Source organism: Marmota flaviventris, chromosome 10, assembly GCF_047511675.1.
Source record: "Marmota flaviventris isolate mMarFla1 chromosome 10, mMarFla1.hap1, whole genome shotgun sequence".
Taxonomy (NCBI): domain Eukaryota; kingdom Metazoa; phylum Chordata; class Mammalia; order Rodentia; family Sciuridae; genus Marmota; species Marmota flaviventris.
The window spans coordinates 33,969,670-33,985,606 of NC_092507.1; the positions used below are offsets into that span (position 1 = coordinate 33,969,670).

General features: G+C 51.9%; 1 protein-coding gene across 11 annotated transcripts in view; it reads right to left on the bottom strand.

The window, feature by feature from the left end:
• Eri3 (ERI1 exoribonuclease family member 3) overlaps window positions 1–15,937 on the bottom strand; it is a 133,587-nt gene that overhangs the window by 14,290 nt on the left and 103,360 nt on the right. For 6 of the 11 annotated variants that reach the window (XM_034636828.2, XM_027937171.2, XM_071617770.1 and 3 more), the window contains one exon: window positions 9,488–9,620. The exons of 1 other annotated variant lie outside the window; for it this stretch is intronic. In XM_034636828.2, coding sequence (XP_034492719.1) covers window positions 9,488–9,620 — 133 coding nt within the window. The remainder of the gene's footprint in view (window positions 1–9,487; window positions 9,621–15,937) is intronic. 4 more of the 11 variants (XR_011708828.1, XM_071617771.1, XM_027937167.3 and 1 more) reach the window with 1 other exon arrangement.

The window sequence follows — 15,937 nt, forward strand, 5'->3', positions numbered from 1 at the left end:
CGGCCCCGCCCCACATGCCTCCTGTGCCTTCCTGGTCTCTGCCCCTCTCTTGGAGTTTGGCAGCCAGCATGGAGGCAGCCTCGATAACTCGCTAACGTGCTGCCCATGCTGTTCTTAAAAATTTATGACTGTGCAACATGAAAAATCCGGCTGAGGAGCCATCATTAGTGGTGCTGCCTCCCTCCCCCACCAGAGCCGCCCTCGTAAATTGAGATTTATGGCTGCGGCAGGCGGGGCGGGGGCCTGCGCGGGCGGCGAGGATGTCGTGGGGGAAACAGGGAGACCAATGAGGCAGCTGTGGGGCCAGGGGCTCCCCCCTGCGGCAGCTCCCGTTCGTCACAGGCCGCGGTGATGACACCTCAGGAGAGTGAAGTCTGGCCTGGGTTTCTGCGTAGCACGGATTCTGGATTTCACTTGGAGGTGGAACGGAGGGGAAGGGGCCCAAGCCAGTCACTGCCTTCTTTGGTGTGAAGGGTCAGAGTTTGAGGTCCCAGCTGCCAAGCAAGGTCTCTAAATAGGATTGCTTGGAGAGTGAGAAAGCTAGACTTAGGTGGTGGTAGGGAGCATCATCCTTGTCAGGGTCACCCTGAGTCTGTTTGTCTAACCAGAAGGACGGGGGTTGGGCTGGGAGTGTGAAACCCAACCCAATAATTGAGGGGAGGCATGGAGGATGATGCCTGGGAGCCTTCCTCCCATTCCTCAGTAAGAAGCGCCAGGGAGGGAGAGGATATTAGAAGCAGGAGTACAGGACTGGACCCAGTCATACAGCCTCCCTACATGGGCCAGGCTGGGGCTGAAGAGAAAAACAGGTGATCCCACTGCCTGTCCCCCCACTGCAGGCCCTTCCTGTCACCTCCCCTCCGCCTCCTCCCGTGCTCACTTAGCCCTGTCAGCTAGGCCATTATGAAATTGGGGTTTCATTTACAGACTAATTAAACATTACAGCTTGTTCACAATTACAACGCGGGGATGAGGGAGTAACTAATTACGGAAGAAATGAGCTAACATTTATCTCTGCTCCCACCCTCCCTCTTCCCACTCCCCCCCCCCCCCTCAATCTGGTCTCCTCTCACTCTGTGGTCAGTACCAGCTCTTTTCACCTATTTCCTAGAATGGGGGCTGGAAGGGCTGGGTACTCCCTACCCCTCACCCAAGATCCCACTGCTATTCCCAACTATTCTGGGGGGTGGAGCCTAGCTCCCAGGGCCCTTTGACAGGGGATAAGCAGTGTTTGTGTGCAAGGCCCTGTGATGGTATGTGAGGCTATGACTTGTCTGTGTGTATGTGGGGGGAGGGGGTCTGCTTTGGGGAACAACAATGCTGTAGGGCTATGTGGCTCTATGCATCTTTATCTTACCAGCAAGCTTTTGCTATGACTGCTGCAGGTGACTATTTGTGTGACAGGGCTTGAGCGTGAATGAACCACGCCCTCCCTGCCACCCCCAGTACAGGACAGAAAAGAACTAAGTAGCGGCTGGAGGAGGTGACAGTCAAAGCAGGCCTGGGACGTGGTCTCAGCAACTCAGAGCTCAAATTCCTGCTGGGCGGTCCATTCACTCTCTGCTTCAGAAGCAAGAGAGGCAGGGTTACTTTGCCCTGGGGTCCAGCTGACCTGGCCTGGGTCTCTGGCCAGATGCCCCCTCTGGGGTCCAAGGAACCTCCTGGGGACTTGGAGTGCCCCCTGTGGGCAGGAGTCCTGGGGTCTGACTGGCCTGCCACAGGGTTTAATAATAGTAACAGTGAGTGTGAGCGTTTCCATCCTTCCTGCCTTTGGGCAGAAGAAGAAAGGAAAGAGGAGGGAGAGGAGGGAGTAGAGGGAGCCAGCTGAAGGGAGGCTTTGAGGCCTCAGAACTCACATCAAACGGCCGGATCTGGGCCTAATTGTCTGACCCCTGCCCCCGCCTTCAATCAGCTCTGCAGCTCCCGCCCGCCCCTTGCCTAACTAGCAGCCATGTTCTCCTCATTAGGACAAGCTCCCCTTGCACACGTGTCCCCGGACATGTCCCCAGCACTCCCAGCTCCCAACCCTGCCTGGTGGGAAGAGTATGGTGGGGACCCAGTTTTGGAGGGAGCACAGGACAGCTATGCTCTCCACTGCCTGAGCTGCATTAGCATCTCTCCTTGAGTTGCATGGCCTGGTGATACATGCTGTGACATATTCCTAGTCTGGTTCAGCTGCTGAGTGCATTCTGTCCTGTGTGTATCCTTCTTCCTACAGCCCAACTGTCTCAGACACAGGCCCCTGCAGTCAGGACTCTTTGTTGTTGTCCCCTTTCAGTTTGGCAGGAGGTCTGGGTGAAAGTCTGGGTCTACAGGCTGGGACCTGAAGGAACTTGTCTGCTTACTGGGATGGTTCACTTTAGTGGATCCAGGCATGGTGTCATTTTGGGGTGGGTGGCACAGCAGTGAAGTGGAAGGTCCTGGTGGTGAAGTATTCAAACCCTAAACTAGGGGAGATCTGTGTTTGAATCCTGGCTCTCCCACTTCCTTCATACATGACCTTCTTAAGCCTCAGTTTCCTCATAAGTAGAGATGCCAGTCATTATCACTGGGCTTAAAAACTTAGTGAGACAGACATGAAGCCTCTGTACCCCACCTGGCACTCAGCAAATGGTGTAGAATGACCCCAGGGATTCAAACAGACCACCCAGATTCTCCTCTCCATAGGCCCTGAGTCCTATTTTGCTCAGTCAGGGCCTGGGCCCTGGTCAGTAGTATCCAGAATGGGAGGCTTTGTGAAGAAGGGTCCGAAACTCTGCAGCAGAGCAGTCCTGGCGACTCCCCTGCTAATACCAGGGCCAAAAGCACATCTGCTGGAGCCTAAACATGGGAGCAGGGATGTTACACAGCAGCCTCAAGTGGAGGGGCAGTGGCCCAGCCTAAGGAATGCCAGATGGCATTAGGTCAGATGAGACAGGTCAGCAGGGCTGGCCCATGAGGTATGAGTCGTCCCCTGAGTAGTGTAGGCCTGGGAGGAGGGGCTTCGTGGATACCAATGAGAGAAGGCTGCTCTAGGGATTAATTCTCAGGGTACCAGGCCTGTTCAGGATTGGGGGAGGGGCTGGCTTGGTCTGGGCCCTGACATTGTCTCTCACCTTAAACCAGTGGTAATGACTTGCAAATATTGATGAAAACGCAAACTACAGAGATTGTGTTTTTCGGGGAGTGAAGGTGGGGAGAGGGGATAAGGAGGAAAATAAACTGAAATGAAGTCCAGTTATCTCCCATCTGTGGCTACTCCTAATCCTCCTGCCCAAAGGAATCCAATGCAGCCCCTTATCTGCCCTGTCAATCACTCAATCACCGCCCAGTGCTCGGTGGGCACCACACACCCACACACATGCACACTCACCACACTGACTCTTGCTCCAACATTCCCGCCCACCCCCAGCCCATTACTCCTCTGAGTAGGAGCAGCCAGCACGCAGGTCCTGCCAGATGGATGCAATTTGCATAATATCAGCAGCCGAGGCTGCAAGATCACCAGGGGTCAGGGCGCTGACATCCCCGCACAGTCTATCTGCAAGTGCTAATTTGGCCGGCATTGATCTGTCTTTCTGATTTCTTTGTCATTTACGTCTGCGATGGTTTGACAGGAGATACACAGAGAGACAAGGGGAGGCCAGGCTGACCCGGGGCTAGGAAGGTAGGGAAACAAAGATTGTACTTCCCAAAGCACCACCTACATGGAACGCATACATACATACATAGACCAGAACCTTCCTCCATCCATCTGTCAACTCACCCCTCCATCTATCCTTTTATTCCATCTGTGGTTGCTACTGAAGACTAGAGTCCGATGCCTGGCAAGAACCCATTCCTGATTCCCAGGGGGTCAGTTCAGGGAGGAAGGACACCTGGATCATTACCCCTTCTCTTGGTCATCCATCCCCAGGCTTCTCACTTTCTCAGGGTCATACCAGAAAGAACGAGATGGGAGTAGGCAGTTTGGGGGAAGACACCCTAACGGTGTTGCCTTGTACCTTCCCATAAAGCAGCCAGACTGATTCCTCCTGTCCTAGCCCTGAAGGTGAAAAAGCTGGGGTGGTGGTGATGGTGGTGGTGGGGCAGCTCTCTGGGACAGATGGGGAAAGGGACAATAGGGTCCTCATATCAACACTTCATCATCCTCAGGTCATCCAAAGCCCAGACATTGGGCTCTTGCTGATTCAGAGTAGAAAGTCCCACATCATATCAGGCCAAAATGCTATCTACTGAACCATCAGCTGGAGTCCCTCCATTATTCCCTGCCTTGGGAGGGGCTCACCCTAGGGACAGGGACACTGCCAGGCTAAGAGTCATGGGGCAAGAGAAGGGGAGAAAACTGCAACTCTCAGAAGCAAGAAGAATCCTCTGCAGTGAAGGGGACATGTTACTCTCAAGGGATGCAGAGGGGCTCAAATATCCCTAGGGGTGCGAGGCCCCCTCCCCTGGCCTGTCTTAGCACCACCTCCTTCCCCTGCCCATGGTGCAAGAGCAGGGTGATCAGAAGGAACTCCCTGCTGGGCCAGAGGGGGCTGGCGTTTGGTGTGTGCTAATCCAGGGCCTGAGGTCTTCAGAGGGACCTGGGAAACTTCAAGGAGGGGAAGGCAAAGAGCTGTACTGTAGACGAGCTCATTAGCTAGCACCCCCCACCCCCCCACCAGGAGGAGGGCGGGCGGCCCAGTGAGCGTGGCGGCAGAGGCGGCAGAGAAAAGGCTGTCACTGTCCTTTCTTCCTTTTGGTACAAGCGTCTCCCTGAGCCGGCGATTCTCCCGCAGTGACACCTCTCACGGGCACTAATGAGATCCGTGTCACAGAGCTAATGCATTCTGACTGGACTCTGATAGACACCCCACTCCTTCAGGGGAGACCACAGGCCAGTACTGCCCCCCTGGGGGCCAAGTCCCCACCCTGCCACCTGCCAGTCCAGCTCTTTTGCTGGACGGTGCTGGGCAGCAAGCTTCTGAGAGTCCATTGGGTCTCTGGCCATGAACTGCAGAGGGGCTAAGCTCCCAGGGCAGGCCCACCTAGCTGGGCATCAGGAAGGTTCCAGTTATGCTTCCCGCCAGCTGAAACCAGCAGTCTGTGGGGCCTCCCTATCACAATAGCAGGTGAGATTTTACGATACTCCCTGTGAAGATTTCCCCAAAAAAAGGAAGGGAAGGAGCCCAGACCCAGTCTCAAAAAGCCCAAGTATGAAGGGCCAGGTTATTGCCTCTGACAGATTATAATGGGCCAACAAGCCTGTCTTCCGTACACTCATACTTAGGAAGGCCAGGCAAGAGGCCCCAAGAAAGTGGTCCTTGAAGATAGACAGGATTTTCCTGGGTCAAGAGGTAAAGAGTAAACTGCAATTTCAGAGGGAGAACTGTTAGGGCCAGAGGAGGACAGAGGCCAGTAGGTGCAGGGACCTGGTTTTCAGGGTAATTCCAGCAGGGCTGATGGAAGGCTATGCCTCCTTTACTTTCTTCCTCAGCTGTTGCCACCAAAGCTTTGTCAAGGCCCAAATATTTTGCATGACACAAAGGTAAATAAAGGAAGTGAACTTGTCATCTTCTGTATCATCTTATTGGCAGCAAAAAGCCCAACACCAAAAAGCTAGGTCAGCACAGTGGTAGGGACATAGTCTTTGCACTTGAATGCACCTGCGTTTGAATCCTGGCTCCTTTCTAAATTTGTGTGACTTTAGAGAGTCTCTCAACTGAGCCTCAGTTTTCCTCTTCTATAGGATGGGAGTGATGATGCTTGCTTTCATGGAAATGGTGTGAAAATGTCCCCAAATAATGTGAGTACTTTGTTGATTCTTTGCTGAAATGAAAGAAAGAAGAACAGTCAGCAGTCCTCTGTGGAGGCTGCCCTGCCTCAGAGCACTTGGCCCAAACCACAGATGCTGACAGAGCTGCTGTGGCCTCAGAAGCCAGTGGCTCTACACACACATGTGCAGCCCCTCCTCATGCACATCCCACTCCAGCACCACCCTATTCATTTCCATCTCAAGGCTAAGTCCACCACCCCTGGAGGAAGTGTCCCACCTCTGCTAAGATGTCACAGCCCAATACTCCACCACCTCAGGACCTTCCTTAGCTATGCCTAAACCTGCCTTCTTTCTCAGTTGGTGCCCAGAGGCAAGGTCACAATTCTACCTCTGAACTCAGTGGGGACAGGGCACAGTGTATGTCATTGTTACCTATTTATCTCTAGCTCCGACACATAATAAGTGCAACATTTAATGAATAAACAGAAGTTTTACCTGTTCCCTGTCTTCATTCTCATAATCACTGCCCTGGCTCTCAATTGCCCATCACCTCTCGCTTACCTTATTGTACCTTCCCACTGGCCTCCCTGTCCGCAGACTCTTCACCAGTTCTTCCTATACAAACTACGGGACTGCTCTGGCTGAAGCACAACTCCTACTGGTTGCTCTCCTGTCCCCAATACTCCCATGGCTCCCCTTCAAACACCTCAGGATGCCAGCTGGCCCTCTCGCTTCCTTCAGCCTTATCTCTTAGCCCCACACCTGTCACCCCACTGCTCCAGCAAGCCCTCCTCCTTGCTCTCTCAGCACTTTTGTACCATCAATGCCATTTCCCCGTGGCACTGAGGAAGAACCAAGCAGACTCTAGAGATGGCTAAGCAGTGGGCTCTGCAGAACCCTTGCCCAGCATCACCCAATGCTGTCTCACCCCCCCACCACCACCACCAATGTACATACCACTCCCTACTCCAGGCTGGCAGCTCCTCACACAGTTAATTAGCACCATGTCACTGAGGACCAGCCTGAGTGGCCAGTGACAGGAGCTGACCCCTGACCCCAGGGCTGGGAAGCAGTCCACATCAAACTCTTACAGCGCGACCCTTTTAGCACGCACAGTAACTCGGGGCACCGCCAGCTGAAGCTCATTAAAGCTGTCTCTTTGGCGCGAGGGCCATTAACCTCACTGCTCAAAACCCACGCCTCCCCTCCCTGCCTCTCCCAGCCCAATTAATGCCCTGCATCCTCCCTCCCTTCCAAGCACCCTCACCCACACCTCAGAGCCAGCCAGGAGCCAGTAGGGCAGCCCTCTTCATTCAAAGACTACAAAGACCTAGTGCCAAGAGCTGCCAGTGCCCTGGAGAGACCTGGTGTTGGCAGGGCCACAAAGAGGGAGCTCTCTGGGCACCTGCTGCAGGCCAGGCATACACAAGTCCTTTACAAGGTTACGCACAGAGCCTCCCAGCAGCCCTGAGAGGCAGGTAGCACTGCCTCTTATTTAAGGGCCCAGGGTTTAGCATGGTAGAGCCAGATCTACTTCTGGTTTCAAAGCCCATACCGTATTAGCATTCAGATCCCTGGGCTACCCCGGGAACCAACCCAGATGGAGAAACCTTTTTCTCTAAATGAGGTGATACGTCACAGGATATCAAAGGTGAACATACAAGAAGGTTATCACTAAGTCTCAAGAGACAACAAGGAGTGGGCAGAGGGAGCTGTTTCCCCTCTCAAACATCCTGGGAACATACACACAGAAGCAGTATACCTAACTTAAGGCCATGTAGCCCGTGTTCACTCAGTTCTGCTGCTCTTCCCACTGCTAGACTCCATTATGGGTAGCTCCTCCTTCCCTGGATCAGTGCTGATTTTCTCCTGGGTCTTCTTTCTCTGGTCTCTCCCCTCTCACCACTCTTCCAAACTGATTCATTTACTCACCCAGCTTTTTGTCCATCCATCTATAAGCATTTATTGAGCACCTAGTAAGAACTAATTTTGTGTAGCACAAACTGCCTCATTGGTTCTGAATCACAACTCTGTTCACTCATGACTATTCTATGTCTCCTCTAAACCTTGGGTGGGGGGGAAGGGGGATCCATCCTTTAACCATGCATTCAAGACACTGCTTATGTTTCCATTTTCTAGCTGATCCCTAACCTAAATTTTCTACTTCAGTATGGAGAAACTACTTGTTTATTTCTGAACTTGTTCTCTCAATATGTTGGGCTTCTCATGGCTATAGGCCTTTGTGCACACAGTCTCTCTACTTCTCTGTTTTCTGCCTGGCAACTTCTATTCATCTGTCAAGCATTCCAATTCAAGTTACCTCTTCTCTAGAAAACTTCCTGCTGACCTTCCAAGTACATCACCTAGCTGGGTTGAATGTCTTCTCTAGGATGCATGGAAAACCTGCGATGGGAGGGAGTAGCTGTTATGGTGGTATTCTCCCCTACCCAGGCCTGTTGTTCTTTCCCCTAGTCTCTTGGGGAGCCTGGGGATATCCCAACAAAAATGATATGGGGCATCCCAGAAGTCAGGAGTCAGCAAGATGTAAGTGAAGAAGTAGAACCTACTTTGGCAACTGAGAACAGGGAAAATCTCCCTTGGGGCAATCCAGATGTGGTTATCACAGCCCTCAGTCTCTATTTTCTCCCAAGATGTGAGCTCCCTGAGGACAGGAATTTTTACTGAGCGTGCTCAGTGCCCAGTAGGCACCAGTGAATGTGGAATGGATAAAGGGGTTAGTCTGTAGCAGGTACCTCCTGATGTATCTTTCCAGTCCCCACCAAGGATACCTTCCCCAAAGTAATCCAGTTGTGATAAGGTCACAGCACCACCCAGGAACACCCTGGCTCCTCCTCTGGAACAAAGCCTATGTCACTTGGAAGCATTTGCATGCACACACATGCATGTACACACAAAATGAGAGACAGAGAAATGAACAGACACTCTTTCTGACAGATAGGTACACAGGCTGGTAGCTGCTTCCATGTACAGACTCATGCACTCAGAAAAATACGGATATGTTGTTATGAATACACATCCTTCAAACAGCTATACACAATCATGGACACATTATACTCTTACACAGACACACAGCTAAAAGTGTCTGGCATGGGCAGACACAATGATACTCACAGACACATATTCATGCTGATTTATCAGAAGCTCACAGAGCCTCCAAGTGCTGGGAATCACAGCTACTCTAGTCTCCTCCCAAGTAGGAATCTCCTGAAAGTGTACCCTCTTCTGGTACCCCAAGTGGCCCCTCCCAACCCAGGCACCACTCAATGGAGGCTGCTGCTCCTACAGGGGAGTCAATACCCTGTGGACGAAGCCATCGGTCAGAAGGACCCCGACTAATTAAAAGCTGGTGAGGTTTAAATAATTCATCTCCTTAACTCCCATTGATCGTCCAGTTTAGTGGCCACAGACTTGAAACAATATTAAACAGCTTCCTCCAGCTCCACGGGTAAGCTGACATGTGCCCACCTCCCTGAGGACATTGCCCACTAGGGATGTGGGCAAGGGGGTTGGGGAATGTTGGCCTGAATCCAAGGCCACTTGTGACTCACCCAAAACCCAGACCCCAGCCTCCTCTGAAATGTTGTTTGGAGATGTTCTTTCCAATGGTCCTCATTCCATCCTCCCTTTCCTCCTTTCCCCAGCTATGGAGAGAACCCTGTGGGGGCACTGAATGAGCCATGGAAACCCTCTGTGTGCCAGGGGACTGGGGCATGTGGGCAGGGGACTGACCGAGCTGCCAGGGGGATTTGCAGAGGGACTGACCAATGCCGCTGTGGGGCCGGCCTATGTGTTGCAGGCTGAGACCCTTGTTCATGTCTAGAAGTCCATTCTTGGGCCAGCAGCCCATGGCGAAGCTGTAAGCCTGGAAGACAGGAGGCGAGAGTGGTTAACAGAGTCCCTGACCCCTGAACCAGCCCAACTCACCAAGTCTCCCCCAGCCCCCAAATTTTCCCACCAAGGGCGTAATCTTATAATGCCATTTTGTGAGAGCCCCCTCACCGAGTACCCTTTTAATCAAGGCCCCTCCACCAGAAAACCCCTTCCTTCTCCAGAATCCTCTTTCTCCTGGGCTTCTCCCCATCAGCCCTCACTGGGTATTCCTACCAGGGCTCCTCTCTAGAGAGCTCCCATTTATTAAGATCTTCTTATCAGAAACTCTCCTTTTACCAGGGTACCCCTTACACCGTGCACCTCTCCTCAGATTCCCCAGAACTCTGTGGACTTCCTATTGGTCACACAGACTGGTCCCAGGAAGGACCTTAGAGACCACTTCACTCCACAGATAGGAACTGAAGCAAGAGCTGGCCAACAACTTGCCCATGGTCAAGGTGCTTTTGACTCTAAGCAGGTGAAGCTGTGAAGGGCTGAGTGCCATGTGGGGACTCAAATGAGGAGTGGAGTGAGGGCACCTGGTTGACTCAGGCAGCTGTGAGGGGAGTTTCGTGTGTGTGTGTGTGTGTGTGTGTGTGTGTGTGTGTGTGTGTGGTGGGGGTGGGGGGAGCAGATGCTTTGCTGAAGGTCAAGTGCTCACTTATGCATATTCAAAGCGGCCACCCATCGATCTGTACTTAATTGTTTTCCTGGGGTTGGGGAAGGAAGTGCTGGGGGCATCGATCTGCTCAGGCCCCTAGCACTCCATTGCCCCCTCCATTCCCTACCGCGCCACCTGGCAGCCAGCAACCTCCATCTGGGGGGAACACAAGGCAGGATGGGAACAGCATGACTGTCCTTACAGGCACTACTACCTGATGTCACAGACGAGGAAACGAAGGCCCAGAAAGAAGAAACTCACATGGGTTAGAATGCAATGATGTGGCCAGGTGGAATTTAATTCTTGCTCAGCCTGCCAACAAAATCCTGGGCTTCTGTCAATGAGCCTGGTAGCTGGTTGACCCCCCTCAAACAATATCCATTCCTTCATTTGAGAACTTCAGAAGTTCCCAAACACTAGGCTGCCCTTCTCCCCATGGCAGGAAGGTAATAACATGAGGGATGGTAGCAATGAGATTCAAGCTTGGATGAGATCCCAGAAGTTGGATGGTGGGTTTAGTGATGGAACCACAGTGACTTTCAGGCATGCTCAGACAGGCACTGTAGTATCCCTGACCGCTGCTGGGTCTGGAGGTCCCCATTCTACTACAAATAGAGGCGAGCTGGATAGGTTTTTTTTTCCCCCCTCTAAGGGTTCAATATGGGATCAGAACAATAGACACGCAGCTGGACACTGTCTGTGTCAGGGCCCAAGGCTGGGCAGAGGGCTAGTTCCCTTCCTTCCCAGCTGCAGGAATCAACCTTCCCACCCCAAAGGTACTAGCAGCCACTGCACTTACACTCAGCACCTTCTAAAGTCATTTTCTTTGACCACAGAAGTGCCAGCCATAGCCCAACTTTCCAATCAACCCTTCCCAACTGTCTCCCAGCCACAGCTGTATCCACAAATCAGGGGCTGAGAGTGGGACTCAAGGACAGCCCTAGGATGCTGGCCTAGAGCCAGGGTAGACAGGGAAAGCAAGGGGACACAGCCAGTGGGAGGGGCACAGCTGGAAGAGCTGCTGAGCGTGGCTGGGCTGAGGCTGGAGCTCAGTGGGCCAGAGAGCAGTGGCGGCTGCCTTTCAAGTACTTTAAAATCACTTACAAAAGCCGGATTAAACGATCAGAAATTCCATTTAATAGGACAAATAAAGAAATAACAATCTACTCTATCAGCCTGGAGAAGGCGAGCTGGATAGGTTTTTTTTCCCCTCTAAAAAGGAAAAAGGGAAGGAAGGGGGAAAAAAGAAGGATAATGTGTGTTTACTCAAGCAAAGAAAAAAATATTTAAGTGATGTCGGGGAGAAGATTGCAGTAACTAGTGAAGAATAACATCGTCTACTTTGCTGTCAAATCACACCCGAATTTCAGTAATAGATTCTCGGCTGACACTCAATTCAATTCGAAGGTGATCCTGCTTTATCCCAGCCCATCAAATATTAAACACTTGCATTAGCAGGTGCTGCCGCTTTCCAGCTTAAAGCGGCGGGCGGGCGTCAGGGCTGCTGAGGCCCCTCTGCTCTGCTCTCGGCTCAGGGACAGGGCAGCTCAGCGTTATCTGCACGTCATCCCGAGTCTTATCGCAGCTAAGCGGGAAGACCACTTCAGATAACATTAGACGCTTGCCCTGACGCGTCACCATGATTAGGTTATTATTATAATTATGACTCCCCAAGATCTTCCACAGACCGGGATGTGTGAAAGGGGGATGGAAGGAAGCAGAACCCAGGAAGGCCAGGCTGGACTAGGGCAAGCCTGGAGCCTTTGGCAAGAGAGCAGAGGTACCAGGCAAGGTGGCAGGCGGTCCCGCCTGAGGGATGCCTTTCAGGAAGGGCAGTCTAGCTTGTCAGAGCGAGGGCGAGATGAATTGGCGTCTCCACTGCGTGGTGTTACGCCGCAGTTTCATATTCCCAGATAAGGCATGATAACCAATTGCTGCCGTGACACGGCCTCCTCCAGCACTTCCTGGGGGGGGTGGCATGGGGCGGGGAGAGGGGGTGGCATGTGCACATGGGTCTGCCAAGCTCCTAATAAGAGGGATTTAATTTTTACAAATGCTGCTTCCAGCGGGGCCTTCACATACCAGCCAAAGTCCAAAATGATATTAAAAACGGTTAATTAAAACTGCTCTCTTTCAGCCTGGGCTCTCCTCCTATTGCCCCTGCTGAGAACCCCGGTATGTCTGAGTGTGTGTGGGGGGGTACTGACACCCCTGCAGAGTAAGCTCCTCCTTTGGATATGATCACCTGTCTCACAGACCCATCCTTGGCCCATTACCAGGTCCTAGCACCTCAATCCCCCTCACAGCTCCTGACATCTTGGGTACCCCTTGGGCACAGTCACCAGTCAGACAGTCACCCAGAGAACCCAGAGGGTCCTATAGCAACTTGTTCTCCTGCCACTGTATGATCTAGACTATTGCACCTGCTGCCCTTCCACACCTGTACCCACATGCCCATCTCCTCTCCCCCAGATACATACACACCATGGAGTACCCTAACCACTCTGTTTACACACCCATATGTGCCCCAGACCCTCCCTCAGATGACTCTGCCCATCCTGCCATTCCCGGCTCCCTCTGGATGGCCCCCTTGAGAGATTACACCTGTTTATAAACCTTAGCAGAGCCCTTCTAGGAGTCCTGCTCAAGGCAGAGTGACATGGGCTATCACTAGCTCAGGGATTCTGGCTAGGGAGTCAAGGCTGGCACCCAGCGACTCCTCAGAACAGGAGGACCAGGGAGGCCAAACTCTATGGAAGTGTCCACAGGGGACAATGAAGACAAGCAGGTCCATGTGGGGTAGGAGGCGGTTAGGAAAGCTTCCTGGAGGGAGGGAATGAAACTGAAAGGCCACAGTACAGATGACAGGGGAGGACAACATTCTAGGCAGAAAAATAGACAAAGGAGAAGGGTGTGGCTAGGGCAGTCAACTCAGTCAGAAGGAAGCACATTTTGAGGCTGTGCCACCCAAGTCTGTATGCCAGCAGCAGGCAGTGCCAAGGGGTCTCAGTCCTCACTTTCACTTATGCCTGCTTCCTTTCCCACTCTCTCCTTCTCTTCTGCTAGCCTATCGGGAGTTGGGGAGAAGGGGCCCAGAGCTTCCTGACCTTGACTGGGGAGGAGGGTATGCCAGAAATCTGTTTTAAGAGCTCTCTCCAAAACCTTGTCCTGAGCCTCTTTCTCAGTGTTGGTTCCAAATTCCCTGGGTGTCACTTCTCCAGCTGCACCTCTCTCAGTTCTCAAGGTCCACCTGCCCAGCTGTGCAGTCAGCATCTCACTCCTGGTGTTCATGACCAGAGGATGGGGAGGGTGGAAGGATGACTGAGGAGTTTCCAAGTCTTTCCACAGCAGCACCAATGATGAGCCATGAGGATAGGTGGAGTTGGTGAAAGATGCTGGGTCTACCAAACCAGCCCACCCCTACCCTGTACCAGGCAGGCACACACATCTTGCTTCCCTTGGGCTGTTGTAATTTCCACGCACAGGGAAGCAGGTGCCGAGCTGCTCCCGGCTGGCTTTCCCCTCTCGTGGCTCTGCCCGCCTTGGCTGCTGCCCCATTAGCTTAGTGGCCAGCCATCTGCGACGGGCCTGCCGCACAGCCCTGCCGTAGGCGCGGCGGGTGGCCCCCTGTGTAACAGGGAGCTTTGCCATTAGCGCCTTTAATATTCTGACACCTCAGCACAGCCTGCTATTACATGCAAACGCTGATCGCCCTGTGAAATTACATTGCTGGGCCCGCGAAATGGAATCGTGTATAATCAGCCTCCTCCATGCACTGTCAGTCCCATCACAAACACGGCGCCCGGCGGCTTACGGGGGCTTAGCAGCTGCGACAAGTGTATTGGGTTTAATAGATGAAGTAGCCCTCATCGGCAGCAGCACCAGATTCTTCAAAGAGGAAAGAAGAGGCATCCACAGCTGCTCTGGTGCCTCTGCCCACCAATATCCCACCTATGAGGGCCCTGAGAGTGGGGTGGACAACAAGTGGGCAGGGTGATGGTTGGGTAAAGGACCAGAACCCAGCTCAGACGGCAGATGAAGCAGACTGCTCTGCAACTTCCAGAAAAACCTGAGCTCCCAAGCCAGCCCAGAATATCCAGCCTCTTCAGCCTCCTCAGGAGGTAGGGAGGAGCAGGCCTTTAACCACACACCTCCGGATGAGTTGTCAGCCTGTGGACCTAAAACTGATGGGACATTTCCCAAGAGGAAATGTAGGAGCCCAATCCAACCACCTGCCATTCCCTTAACATCCACCAGAGGAAGCCTGTGAAGGTGTTGCTCTAGAGAAAGTCTGACGATCAAAGGCTACCTAGCTTTTCACCCAACTGACCAACACTTCTGTAGCTGAAGAAACAAGGCCACAGGTAAACATCGGGATGGGGCATGCCACATGTACTCAGGGAATACCCAGCAGCCCATGTCTCACAGAAAGATAGTACCTTCAGAGCTCAGAAATCAGACAAACCTGTATTTGATTCCTAATTCTGTCAGTTATTGGCCTTATAACCTTAGATGAGTTATTAAACCTGAGTCTCAGTTTTTAGTACTGCACAATGGGATGACAGTAATGTCCCCAGGTGCACCCGGGGACATTTTGCCATCACTCAAAATGCATGTTGCCTCTGAAAACACTGATCACTCTCTCTCTTTTCCAGGTTCAGCCTAATACCAGTTGTGGCAGACTGTATTTTCCAGTGATAGCTGCAATACCATCTCCTATCCCATAGGCTCTGATGCTGTGACTGATATACTTGTCATCAAGAGGAGAAGTTGATGTCCCCTGGAAACAGGGTGAGCTTTTGTGGCTATTTCAACAGACAGAATAACACTGAAATAATGTGACATCCAGGCTATTGCAGAAATGCTTAGGTGGCTTCCACCTCAATTGCTAGAATACTTGCCCTAGAGCCCTGGGCTGCTGTGTTAAATATCGGAGGCAACAATATGTGAGGAAACTCAAAGTACCAAAGCAGAGAGACCACACAGAGAAGCTATGAGACTCAGTGAGGAGAGGGGCAGCTAGCCTCTAGTCGCTCCAACCAGGTGAAACTAGGTCTAGTTATTACCTGACTATTATCACTTGAGAGAGCCTGAACAAGAACCCATATAACTGAGCTCTTCCTGAATTCCTGACTCACAGAAACCATGAGAAATAATGAAGTATTTGTTGTTCAAATTACTAGGTTTTGGGGGCAATTAGTGATACAGCAGTACTAACTAGAAAACCAGTACCTATTCACTTCTAGATATACTCTACAGATATCTTCAAATTCTTCTTTACTATTGCTTTTAGATTATTCCTCTCCTTTCAGAACTTCATTTCAAATCACATCACTCTTGGTAACTTCAGTGTCTAGAGAATAACCCAATTTAGGAAATTTGTCTCTAAATTTCTCAATTCCTGCTGCTGCTCATTAATGACCTTCTCTTACCTACTTTAGCTATTTTTCCCTGGACCACCCCCTGGGCCTTGTTATCACCCAGAACTGCTTTTCCTCTGAAATCTCCCAATGACACTTTCCACTCTGACCCCAGCCTTTTATTCTTCCAGGTTTTGTATGCTCTTTCCCTCTGTTCTTGCTTTTCCCCCTAGTCTATCCATCCCTTCTGGCCTCAATCCCTTTTCTAATAAGCCTGCACCCTTTTAT